This window comes from Rhopalosiphum maidis, chromosome 2 (genome assembly GCF_003676215.2).
Source record: "Rhopalosiphum maidis isolate BTI-1 chromosome 2, ASM367621v3, whole genome shotgun sequence".
Classification (NCBI taxonomy): domain Eukaryota; kingdom Metazoa; phylum Arthropoda; class Insecta; order Hemiptera; family Aphididae; genus Rhopalosiphum; species Rhopalosiphum maidis.
Genome location: NC_040878.1, coordinates 34,790,252 through 34,804,100, shown reverse-complemented (window position 1 = coordinate 34,804,100; position 13,849 = coordinate 34,790,252). Strand labels below are relative to the sequence as shown.

The following is a 13,849-nucleotide window of genomic DNA, read 5'->3' as shown; positions in this document are numbered from 1 at the left end:
GTTTTGTATTTTTTTAAATTAAAAATCAAAAGCAAAAGTATGATATTTATAAATATTATAATATGAAAAAAAATTTCACTTATGTGGACTATACATTATATTTAATAAAAAGTTCAACTATCTAAAATGTATAAAGCTAAGGTACTTAGTGTGAATATACAAAAAAAATATATACATTGTCAATTATGAAGTGGCCATACTGTTATTCAAATTATAAAGTTATGAATTTTAAAATGTCCGTAGTAGGTATGACGTATGAACACTATAAACAGTATAAACTATCTCAACATATTATCTACTATGGTGGCATTGTAGCAGGTTTACAACGCCTTGTGCAATAATATTAGCTGTAGTGTATTCGCTTTAAAAAGTTATTGAAATTGGCCCATGCTCATTCAGTGTTCATGGTTTATATCAATACAGGAAATAACATATTAGGTATATATTACTTTCCACGAACGAAATATATGATATTAGACATTAGTTATGTTGTTCATAACTTATACTGTCAATAATTTTTATCGAATTTATATAATTGATTGAACATAGTACTTTGATTCTAAATAATTGTATTTAATATTAAAAATGTTTATTGTTTGTCATTTAGTATGATATATAGTTCTATTAAAATACATTTTAATTGTACAAGTATTATAAAGTCATGTTCAGGTGTCTGTGATTATTCACATTTAATAATTATTTATTCATACTCTGAAATTTTAGAATTTTTTAATATACCTTATGGGCCCTATGGTGATACAAACTACAGACATTTGTTCAAATAAGAATCGACCCCTATTTTCTGTAGTCGTTAAAATTGTTATTATTTGTTAATAACTGATTGCTTTTTATAAATATTTAATTTACCCACCTATCTAAATTGAAATGTGAAAATATAATTTTTGAGTTATTTAACTTTGTGTAAAAAGAATTATAGGATATTATAGGAATAATGCATTTGGATTTGAAAGACATAAGGGCTATGATAATTTAAAAACCTTATTGATCAATAATATTATCTAAATAGGTATTTATCTATGAATGTTTTATAATTTGTAATTATTAATATTGACTCTATTTAACTATTCTATTGAAACTACTTTAGTTATAATTAAATTAATTCTACCTATTTTATATATTTTTTAACCATTTTGAAGGACTATTAACCCAAGTCTATACATACTGTTTTTTAATAAATCAGAAACTACATATTTATTCAAATTTTGATTGAGATACGCTACAATTTTCAAAAAAAATAATTGACTTAATATTAATATAATAATAATAAATCTTTATTAACGAAAAATGAATTACAATTTATAGTACTATGTATACAGTTGTAATAATCAATAATTACATCAATGCATAGTATTTTAATATAATTTTATATTGTACATAAACAATTTTTATGATATCAATAAGTTATTTATAGTTCATAATAAAAGAAAGCAAAAATGGATAAAAACTAATATTTTATAATAGTGGCTGTGAATTAATTACAATTGCAATAATAGTTCAATAAACATTAAAATGAAAAAATTCAAGATATTTTTAATATTACCTTGAGCCACCAAGACAGGGGTCACCAACTAATTTATATGGAAGTCAGTTTTGAAACTTACCAACTGGCCGCAATTTCTGACAGTTTTAATGATTTTTACACACGTTTATAAAATATATAATATATATATTTTAATTATTATTTATATTTATCGATGTATTTATACATTTACTAAATTATAGTAAGTAACATAATATATATACACTTATAGTTTTTATTTATTTATATTAAAACAATTTTAAAATTTACTCTATGGATATGGGCCTGTTAAAAAGGGTTCGTGGTCCGCCATTTGGTGACCCCTGCACTAAGATTCAACATGGAGAACTTTTTAAGTATTTTCGTTGTATTGATTTATACTTTATAGGATAAATAAGACTTTTCATTTAATTGTATTATATTTATTTTAATAGTATTTTGACGTTGACTTTTAAAAATAAACATTAGGAAACTATATTCTATTTTAAATAATTTATCTTATGGTTTATTATGGTGAGCAGTTCTCATAAAATAAAAAATTGCAATATGATGATCAAACTTTATACTTGACAAATATTATAATATTATCACGAAATCAAACAAAGATCGTCACGTACAACATCAAACAAAACAAAAACAAATTTCACTCAAATATAATATAATTTATTAAATTGTCTTAGTGGTAAAAGTACCTGATGCTAAACCTCTCAAATTAGCATTAAACACGTATTATGTTTTTCTCAAGCATAATAGTTTTAAAAAGGATTAACAACTAATACTTGTGTTTTATCGGTCATTGTTTATTGGTGTTAAGTTTTGCATTTATCAATATAATATATGGCTGTATAAACATTTGGCATGCCTAATAATTACTATTATTATTGTTGTCCTCTACTTCGATCACGACTAATAATCCTATGTTAATACTTTTAAAAAATAATGTATTAGTGTTTTTTTTTCATTTAATACATTTAATAATAGATTATGTAGATATAATAGTATTTAGAGTGTTATTGCTTATAGATACACTGCAGTACATATTATTTTAAACAAATTACAAGCTACAACCAATGATATTATTATTCGATATTCAAATATAATATTAGCTTAATATAATATTAGTTTCATGTAAGATAAATAGTTATAAATAGTTATAGTCATATTTTTATCTCAAAACAATCATTTAAGAAACGACAGCATTTCTTGTACAGGTGATATTTGAGTAATTATACAATTACTATTTTTATGAATTTATAGATCAAATTAACTTATGAACAATCTGTTTGTTTATTTTCTATTTATCACATAATTATTCGCAATAATATATTTAAATATTAAATATATAAAAGCGTATATCAACTTTCAAATTTATATTTACGTTTCTTGACTGTACTTGTATAGCATATTGAGTTCTTTATTAACACTTCAATAAATTGAAACTAATTTTAAAAACACCACGAGTCAAAAATATTCAAATGGATTGACAGACCTCCGCTTATATAAAATTCCAATAACGTTTAACGACTTGTTACGTATTTTGTTTAATATTACTAAAATTATTTATTTATTTAATATTCAGCTCTACCTCTGAGGCACTAATTGTATAATACTATAATATGTAATACTAGAGAACAAGCAGTATTATTGCAGGGATAGTCAAAAATAACAAGACACAGACACAAAAATTTTTTTATTTAAAATTATTAAAAAAAAAACGAAATTAATAAAATAGGACATTTTGGTGTACATTTTTTAAAATTACTATTTATAACTGTTTCTTTCGTCTTACAAATTTTACCGAAACGGGCATCACGTATTTTATCCAATAAAGACCTGCTAGATTTCTACAATCATTTTAAATTTAATTTGAATGAGCGAGTTCTAAATGATACACATAAAAAACGAATAGTCACGGGCGGAGGCCCACAGAGGCTGACAACCGAAGATTAAATGGAAATAATCTATCCTATATTATAGCAGTCATTCATAACGTACATAAAGCATAAGGAAAATTCAAGTTTGAAGGGATACATATTATTGTTTCAATTAGAATCAGGAAGAAGTCCCCCTAAAAAGCTTTAAAAAAATATTTACTTAGAAAGAGACAAATTTACTAAAAATAATTCAGGAACAAGATATTTGAGATCCCAAAATTAATTTACTTTAATATTATTTGTTGTTTAGGATGGCATAATCCCATAAAAACTTTATTTTGGCTCGTGAATTGTTTTGCTACTGGTTACAGAAATATCATTTGAAAAAAAAAAAAACAAAATATTTAATTCATTAAAATGTACATTAAAATATTAAGCAATTATGTTTGTAGTTTATAGACTTAAAAACAAAAAAATTTTCAAAAATTATTTTTAAAATATTAAGAAAATTTAAAAAGTATTTTGAACTACGTCTCGATCAAATTAGTTCAAAATGTGAGGTAATTACTTAAGTACACCACTGTCGATTTGCCTGTAAACTGAGATACACTAAAACCGAGATACCCCAATATAACAACGTATTCTATGTTCATTTTTTCCCACAAAAATGTCAATTTATACGTCTAGTAAAAATAAATAATTATTAAAGTATTTATGTCCCATGGAGATCTGTCAAATGAAATAATGAAATAATTTTTTTCTAATCAATATTTTTATAAAATTTCTTTTACTGTATAAGTCATAGGCATTTGCGCTACATTTTAATATACATTTTTTATTTTTTATTTTTTCATACCGAAAATAAAAAACTTAAAAATTGATTAAAATAGATCGTAGTTTACTTAACGAGAATATTGATATTTAAAAAAATTGTAAAAAATCAGTTACTGGACTTGAATAAATATTTTTACCATCTACATTTTTTTTTAATTACATTCACAAATTGGCTATTTTCGAATATTTTGGACATTTTTTTTGCTAATTTTTTAGTTTTTTATTTTCAGTATTAAAAATAAAAAATGTAGCACAAGTTTCTATGGATTATATTTAAAAGATTTTTTTTTAAATATTGATTAGAACAAAAGTTATTTAATTTGTCAGATCTCCGTGAGACACCCCGTATATATATATGTGTATATTTTTAAATTATTTTTTACAAAATCATCCTCAACAACAGTAATTCTAGGAATGATTCACATAATAGTATACTTATTTGTTTACAATATATAGATTACATAAAAATCGATAAATAATTAAAGATTGCAACAGCGATGAGTATATAAAAGGTTAAGAGTTATTTTGTTACGTAAATTGGCTGCAACAATGAATTTAATGGTAGCGGAGGAAGAAGTATATTAAACTTTATTTACTAACGTGTAGTTTAAAAGTATTACGATAAAAGATAGTATGAAGCACTTAGGTGGCCGCATAATTAATTATGTGTAATAAGCAATATTAACATACGTGTTTTTAAATCAGTAAGTTGAGTAATAATCGCATAAACTGATTGAATTGAACATTTTAGTTAATATCTGGTGAGTTTATTTAGAAAATATTATTTTCTCATAAGTATTCTATATTTTCAATATTTAAAAATAATTAATTGGAATATATCAACTGTAACAAAATATACGGACAAAAGTAAAATCATTTAATTATATTTAACAACCATAGATTTAAAGAAAATATTTAAATCAATTTTAATACATTTCGATTAGGTAAGTTAAAAGATACATACTTATAAATTAATGCAATTTAAAATAATAGATTGAATCAATATTAACCCATGTATAATATAAAATAAACATTTATTTTAAATTAGTAAATTTAGTCAGAAAAGTACATCGATATGTATTGTATCTCGTACATAATATTTAAAAAAAATTAAAAAAAAAAAAAATTGGAAAAATAATCTTGACACATTTTCAACTTGCAAAAAATATAGATTTATAAATATTAAACTTAAAAAACCTATAAATAAGAAACTAATAATTTTAACAATCAATGCATTTTATACATATTATATATTATTTTAAACTTTAAACGAATATTTTCTGCTTTGAAATAAAAAATTCAAATAATTCTGTAATTACCTAAAAGTTGATTTTTCATAAATAAATTTTTTATACATATTTTAAATTATAAATTGATAAGGAATTAAATATAGTATGTTAAATATAGAATTGATAAAAAACTGTATAGTATTTTAAGTAGTTACTCTAAATATTAGATTATTATATACTATGTTTATATTAAATGTATTTTATTAACCGCAATAAAAATCTCTATGCTCTTTACCAAATGATATTAAAAGAATTTAATATATTTGTTGTTGATAGTTTGATTTGATTGTACAATCTTTTATTAATTTTTTTTTTAATTCATAAAAAATTAAGTGATTCCGTTCAACAATATGGATGAAAATAAGAACTATCAATATGGCATAAAATCAACTTTAGCTCAAGTAAATAATTTATATTAAATTAATTAATTCAATTCAAATCACGTGAGTGATCTGACAAAAGTTATAGTCATAATATATCAATATATCATGAGATGATTTAAGAGCAATAATGTATATAACGAACCAATATATACATTTGTAAACAGTGTTGGGCAATCTCAGGAGTATGGTTCTTGCAAATCGAACTCGGTGCAACTGTCATGATATCAACTATAGTTATTGGCGCCTTAGAAAATAATGCATCTAAAGACACAAACGAATTTTTGACTATGACAAGTGAAGAAGCATCTTGGTTTGGTGAGTATATGAAGATAAACGCTCTATAAGACAACAAAATTTATTAGAATGCACTGTATACTTTGTTTTAAATAAAATACATTTTGGTCGATTTAGAAAACAGTGGTTTGAATGGTATATTTATGACGGTACGTTTTTTGGTGACTTAATATACACACATATATATATATTTATTTATTTATTTGTTGATTAATTATTCTTAGGTAAATGAAAATAAAGCTTGATAAAAAAAAATTTTTGAAAATTTTATTTAATTTTTTTTTTTATTAGTATTTAGTTTATTGTATTTTTAATTTGACCACAATCTATTGACATAGATCCATTTAAATGGGAATTCGAAACACTTAAATTACACGAGATTCCAACATTAAAAATACAATAAGCTAAATACTAATAAAAAAAACTAAATATAATTTTCAAGAATTTTTTTATCAAGCTTTATTTCCATTCACTTAAAATACAATTAATCAACAAATAAAAACATATATATTAAGTCACAAAAAAATGTACCATCATAAATTTTAGTCCCTTACAGGTTACATAAACCAATTAGTAATAAACAGTATTCTGTATTTGAAATATATTTTGGATATATTTATATAATTGTATCAAAATAAATATTTGAAAATATATTTAAAAAAATGTTCACTTGAGAACTTAATTATTCATTTTAAAATGCATTTAAAATTTGATAAATATGCTGTCAATTAGTATTACGTGTATTTTAAATTGCTGTGTCATACAATATGTCTTATTAACATTTCAGCTAGTCTGCTATATTTGTTCACACCTCTGGGAAATCTTTTATCCTTACTTTTACTGGATCGTCTTGGTCACAAGAAATGTATGATACTAACAAATATACCGTGCCTAGTAGCTCAGATCATGCTGTATTTTGCTGAAAACGTAAAAATTCTTTACGCCAGCTCAATTCTAATGGCATTGAGCATGGGATTTTCGAACGCCCCAAGTCTTGCATACGCCGGTGAAGTATGCGAACCAAAACTAAGAGGTGCATTGACTTCGGCACTAAACATATTTTACTATGCCGGGTCCATAATATTGACAATGTTGTACAGCTTTAACATGAAATGGAGATTAACGGTATTAATGACCTCGGTATTTCCAATTTTGACCATTGTTATATTATTAACGGTAATCAGGTATGCAATTGGCATTACTAACCACTTATTAATAAACCACCAAAAAAACAATATTTCTTAGACGCCAGATTCTCCTATGTGGTTATTAGCCAAAGGAAAACATTCAAAAGCACATCGAAACCTCAGCAAATTGAGAGGAAAAGTTTCGTATGACAAGTGTGAAAACGAATTTCAAGAAATGGTCAAATACAATATGCCCTCTAACAATGACGAACCGCGTAATGTTATTAATTTGTTGTTACATAGATTATATTGTTTTATTTTATTGAACAGCAATATTTTAACAAGTCGTCACATTTTTATAGATCACAAAGAAAATACAAATATTTGGAAACAACTTTTCGAGCCCGAAGTAGTAAGACCTTTACGTCTAATGACGATATATTTCTTCTACATGAATTTATTGTCTGGATTACCATTATTACCATATTTAGTAGCAATATTTAATAAATTTGGTGCACCTGTTAACGTCGAGTGGACAATAGTAAGTTATAAACGAACTAGTCTATGTTGTTTGAGTTATTTTATCCTGGTATAACTCCAAAATATTATATAAATTTATTTATTAATTTTTCAAATGTTTTTGATTGTATTTTCAGTCGTTTTCAATGTTCCTTTCCATAATAGGAAGTTTAATTGCAGTTTTTCTAATACGTAAATTAGGCAAACGATTTCTTACATTATTTACGTTATCGGTTTGCTCTTTTTGCTATATAATTATTGGATTAATTGGTATTTATTGGAAAAACGCAGAATCAATAACATCATGGACAATACTAGTACTTTTTCTTACTACTATTTTTATTTCATCAATTGGAATAACGCCTGTTTCGTGGACACTAGTCACCGAAATATTTCCTGCAAAGTAAGTTAAAACGGTATCAAAGAAAATAAATAAATAATATTTGCTGTTTTCTCGACTGCGCGGAAAAACATTGAACCATGTTATACATGTTTTTTAAAATTGTTATACTATGCTATTTTCATAAGAACACATTTAAGAAAAATTAAAATTAAAGAAAAAAATATGATTGAGAAGTTTTTAAAAAATTTTATCACGTACACGTCTTTAAATATTTTTAATATTCTGATTGAAAAATAATTCAAAACTTATTATTGTTATTTTAAACGGGTAAAAAAGATATTTTAATTTTTAAAAGATAAATTTTTAGGTAACATAAAAAATTTTTAATGAAATATTGTGTACTAATATTATACTTATAGAACATTTTTTAAATATATTGAGTGATTTACCGAGTGCTCAGTTCCTTTTTTCTCTTTTGCAATTAATTTACTCAAACTCTAAGTTGTTGAGTTCTTTTGTAAAATAGCATATTTTTAAGTAGTTAACCAAAATTTTCGTTACATCTAAGAAGTGTCTATAACTAGTATAACTTTTTAGTTGATTAAAAATAATACAACGAATCGTTTTTTATGTTTATTATTTATTTTTATTATAATATATCAATTGTGAATTTATTTATTTTATTTTGATTTCAGATGTAGAAATATTCTATGCAGTATTTGTACGGGTCTCTGCTTTGTCATTACTTTTTTCATGACAAAATATTATCCAGAATTTTCAATTCTAGTGGAATTTTATAATGTATTTACAATATTTGGTATTTTTGGATTAATAGGTTGTGTATATTTTTATTTTTGTCTACCAGAAACCGAAAACAAAACTTTACAAGAAATTACTGAGTTTTTTAAATAGAACAAATTACTTAATATAATTTTGTTCCTAATTCATTACCCTAATGATGTTTTTTTAGCATGGTAATATAAAGATATAACTTTATTTTCATTCACGAATGTTTATATTTTGAATTGTTATAGATTGAAGTATAAAAGCTAAAGAACAACTCCTTAAATTATATCAAATACATACTTTTTATCCTTCATTAGTTTAATTATATTTATTTTGAGATAAATAACGATAAAATTGTTGGTTTATGATAAAAGATTAATTTTTTAACACAATGAAAACAGAAACATTAAATGAGATTTAGATAGTGATATTTTTCGGCTAAAACTTGAAGTGGTCCGCCGACGCTAATTTCTATCAACCGCCACTTAGGAACATAAACGCCGTGACCAGGATGACTCTTGGCTAGACTAGACCGAAAAAAAAGTTTAAATTTTGAATTTAAGTCAATGAAAATTTAAGTTTTAAGTGTATACATTGGAATCCATTAAGGAGTATACATTAAAACAAGTTTAACTTTTTTTAAACTTTTTTTTTATTTATTTTAAAATATTTTTTTTTAAATAAATGTCTATGATTATACTAAATAATACATAATAGGACCAAATTATTTAAAGCCATCTAAATTTACTGTACAATATATATTTTGAATGCTGTTTTTTATTTCCTTAAGACGTAATTTAATACATCTAAAATGTATTATTTAAATATATTTTATAATTTTTAGTATTATAAAATGATAATTTACTTATTTAAATTTCTTTATCTTAGGTCATTGACACAATTAAGTATAAACGGGGGTTTTTGTTTTCCACCAAAATGACCCTCGCCCGTTATCACCATGACCGTTATCTATCAAAGATTATATTATTCCGATTTGCACCAAAAAAAATAATAAATTATTTAAGTTTTTTTTGAGAGCCCCTGATTTTAAATCCATCAAATAGTAATGATTACAATGTATACGCCTCACCTTGTTTCACAGATATTGATCATAAACTAATATTTATATCTTATCATACTGCCAATTGTTTTTTGTAAATATTTTAGCTATGCACTGCTTATTGAAACACCTCTACCGAGTAATGCCGTTTTTATATGTATATGCATGTATAAATTTAAAATTTTTGAATATAAGTATAATATGTCCACGGTTACTTGATATAATTTCAATATTTTGTGACATTATAGAACATTTTTTTAAAGTTTTTGTTTACGTTGTCACAGACCATGGCTTAAATTGATATATCATTGCTCAGACTGATATATGGTGAACAATAACCAATCAATTATCCTGGAATAAAGTTGCAATAAAATAATAATAATATAACTTAGTAGTAATCATAATAATTAATAATTCTCCACCATAAGCTGCATATTCTTACGGAAATAAGGTTAATAAAATCTATATAACTATTCATTACAGCTAATCTGTAATAATTTATATATGATTTTTTAAATAAATAAATTACGTGGAATATAACTAATGTAAGAGGTTCACAAAAAATATCTTAATTTATTTATTAATTTTTTTGGCGGAAATCGAAATATAACCTTTGGCGGAAAACGGTTACGCCAAAATAAATACCAATAACATAAAATTACATCGGTTAAAAATAAAAATAATCAACAAAGCATACCGAATATCAAAACAAATATAGGTTGTAAAATATAAGCTACGAATAAACAAATTAAATACAATGAAAACATATTTTTATTTTCATAATAAATTTACATAACATAGCAAATGATTTAGGAAAAGTGCATAATAGGTCGACAAAAATAGTAAAATATATTTAAATATAAAGTAACTGATAGAGGGCAGTATAAACAATAAAGCACTTAATGATAATAAATTAATCATATACATCAAACATTTAAACTACAAAACACAAAAACTACAAAAGAATAGATTTCATACGCTCATACAATTTTTTAATATTGACACTGGATTTTTCTTTTACAGTTATTTGAAGACAAACTTATGGATAACCTTGTATTGGGTTTTTTAACCTTAGGTATAAGTCACAAAAATTTTATAAATTTTAAACTTTAAAATTCCTTGCAAATTTTCGTAATTTTGATATATTTCGTAAACATTTGAACTTTAAATGCTTATGAACAAAAACTGTGACTATCAATTTTTGATTTTTTTTTTTTTTACTACAATAAGTAAAAATTATAATAAACCTTGTATTAAATTTTAAAGATTTTTGGGAAAGCCAACTTTTTTTTATCGCCATTTCAAGAAAAAAAATTTAAACAAATCAAAAATTTCAATGGTTTAAAAATAGTTTAAAAAAATTATATATAAATATAATAAATAGATAACGTTAATTTAAATATTTGGTGAAAATTTAAAGTATTTACAATGATTCGTTTTTGAGTTATAGCAAAATCAAAAAATTGATTTTGTCGAAAAGTGGTTATGCGTAAAAATTTCAATTTTTCCGTTATTTTTTCAAGTTTTTTCCTGACGTTTTTGAAAACTACTGGAAATATTTTACTTTTGACCCTCCAAAGTACCAACTAGATGAATTTTCCTTTTAAAAGAGGGGTTGAAGCCAAAAATCAAAGCATTATTACTATTCCAGAACGTGATGACAGACACAAAAATAAAAATAAAATATAAAAAAAAATTTAAAAAAAACACACACCATTGCATCAAAAACTAATACCCATTTTAGAATTTTCATCAAATGTTTATATTATTTTCATTTTTTTTCTGATAAAATTATCAAAATATTTTGACTATTTTTAATTTAAACATTTTTTAGTTTTTTTTTTTTTTTTTTAATGTCTTTTATAAATTTTTTGAAAGTTTAATATAAAACTATTCATAAGTTAGTTTAATTAAAAACCAATAAAAATCTATAGAAACAATGTTTTTTTATAATTGTTTAAAGTTAGAATTTTGTAAAATACATAAAAATCATGAGATAAACAAAACTTTTTATCATTTAAATTTTACTTTTTTATTTTACTAACACGTATTAAATAATAAATTTTATAATTCGTAACTTATTATTAGATGATAATCAACTTATTTCAATCATTTTATCTAAGGTCATTGACACAATATAGATAAATACCAATAACATAAAATCACACTAGTTAAAAATAAAAATTATAATTATAAAGCACAGTATCAAAACAAATATAGGATGTAAAATTAACTACGAATAAATAAATTAAATTAAAACATATTTTTATTACAATAGCAAAGGATTTAGGAAGGACATACATTACTTGCTTTCAATAGTTGTTAATTTCTATTTCTATTTTATAGTATAATTTCAAAAAATTAAACTTCACTATGGAATCAATATATTGTTTACTTCTCTCAACACTTAAACTACAGAAATAATAAAAATAAAACACAATTAACAAATAATAATTATATTTGAAGCATACTTAGCGTTAATTTATAAGCTTAGTGTTTAAAAGTATTACGAAACATTATACTTTACCTATAGGTATAAGTTATAAAATAATTTTCATTAATTAAAAACAAATTTTTATTATCACAATGAAGTGGTGACTATAATAATTGGAATTAACGTTTATTGTCAATTTACATATTTATATAAGAAATAAGAAAGGTGAGGTAATAAAATTACTAGTGTCATTAAAGCGATAAAATATAATATTAAACATAGTCTTTATCATTTAATATTTAGGGAGCTTTTAGGCTATTAAAATTTTGAGCACGCTCTACTTTTATTATCTCATACGATAATATTGACAAATATTAATACACTCAAAAAATAACATGTATTTATTTATATATATACATTTAAATTAAATTGGTTAATTTTCAAATAAGTACATACAAAATAATTTTAATCACATTTATTAAAATAATTGTATTCTCTATTATTTAATGTTTTTTTTAATATTTCCAAACATTTGTTGTTATATATTAGACATATAACATTGACTACATATTAATGTCATAATTTTAAATGTGCTTATAATAGTTTTAAAAAAAATGGTAAAATATGTTTATTCGTGTGGTAACTGATAAAAAGTAGTATAAAAAATTAAACACTTAATGATAACAAATTAATTACATGAATCAAAAAACATTTAAACAACATAACACTATTCATTTTGATTCAGTATAAATTTAATGTTTTTCATGAAAACCGATTAATTTCAACATATTATATTTAAAATGTAGTAAGTTAATTTTAGACAATATTATTTTCTCTTAAAATTTTATTTCGAAGATCAATTAATAACCTTTTTCACATTAATGATTAATGAGTAGTTAAATTAATAATTTATCATTTTAATCAGAAGAAAGGTATAGTGTCATTATATAATATCTTGAAAAACTCATCTTACAAACAGGAAATTTATATTTTCTGATCAGTAAATTATTTCATCAAAAATATCTCTATAATATTTTCTATAAATCAGATTGGACAGTCAATTTAAATTAGTACGTAATTTTCACATTTATTAAAACATGTACTACAATCAAACTTATATCAAGTTTCAAGTTTTATTAATATTTTTATTTATTTCTGGTTGTTCTGTAGATTCTATGGTCTTATTTTTCCGAGCTCTCCTGATCTTGTTTCTGTTGTATACTTCTTTTCCTTGTTGTAGTCGATTTATGTTGAACTGGACACTCTTGATCTTCTTTGCAAGTTTTGTAATGGTTTCCTTTTTATCCATCTGTAAGAATGGCCGGATGTTTTTTTTTTTTTATTTACTTACAATAACAGAGGTGCT

At 23.1% G+C, this 13,849-nt stretch overlaps 1 protein-coding gene across 2 annotated transcripts; it reads left to right on the top strand.

The window, feature by feature from the left end:
- Positions 1 to 4,809: 4,809 nt before the first annotated feature.
- Positions 4,810 to 9,211, top strand: LOC113553024 (proton myo-inositol cotransporter-like). Of its 2 annotated transcripts, none has more exons than XM_026956131.1 (8): positions 4,810 to 5,009; positions 5,871 to 5,938; positions 6,085 to 6,235; positions 7,002 to 7,390; positions 7,460 to 7,616; positions 7,704 to 7,882; positions 7,998 to 8,263; positions 8,899 to 9,211. In XM_026956131.1, the coding sequence occupies exons 2-8, from the start codon at positions 5,888 to 5,890 to the stop codon at positions 9,113 to 9,115; spliced, it is 1,410 nt and encodes a 469-aa protein (XP_026811932.1). In that variant the 5' UTR covers positions 4,810 to 5,009; positions 5,871 to 5,887; the 3' UTR covers positions 9,116 to 9,211. The 2 variants fall into 2 exon arrangements, with proteins under 2 accessions (XP_026811932.1, XP_026811931.1); XM_026956130.1 differs by lacking the exon at positions 4,810 to 5,009 and adding an exon at positions 5,053 to 5,192 and having other exon boundaries at positions 8,899 to 9,115.
- The last annotated feature ends 4,638 nt before the right edge of the window (positions 9,212 to 13,849 follow it).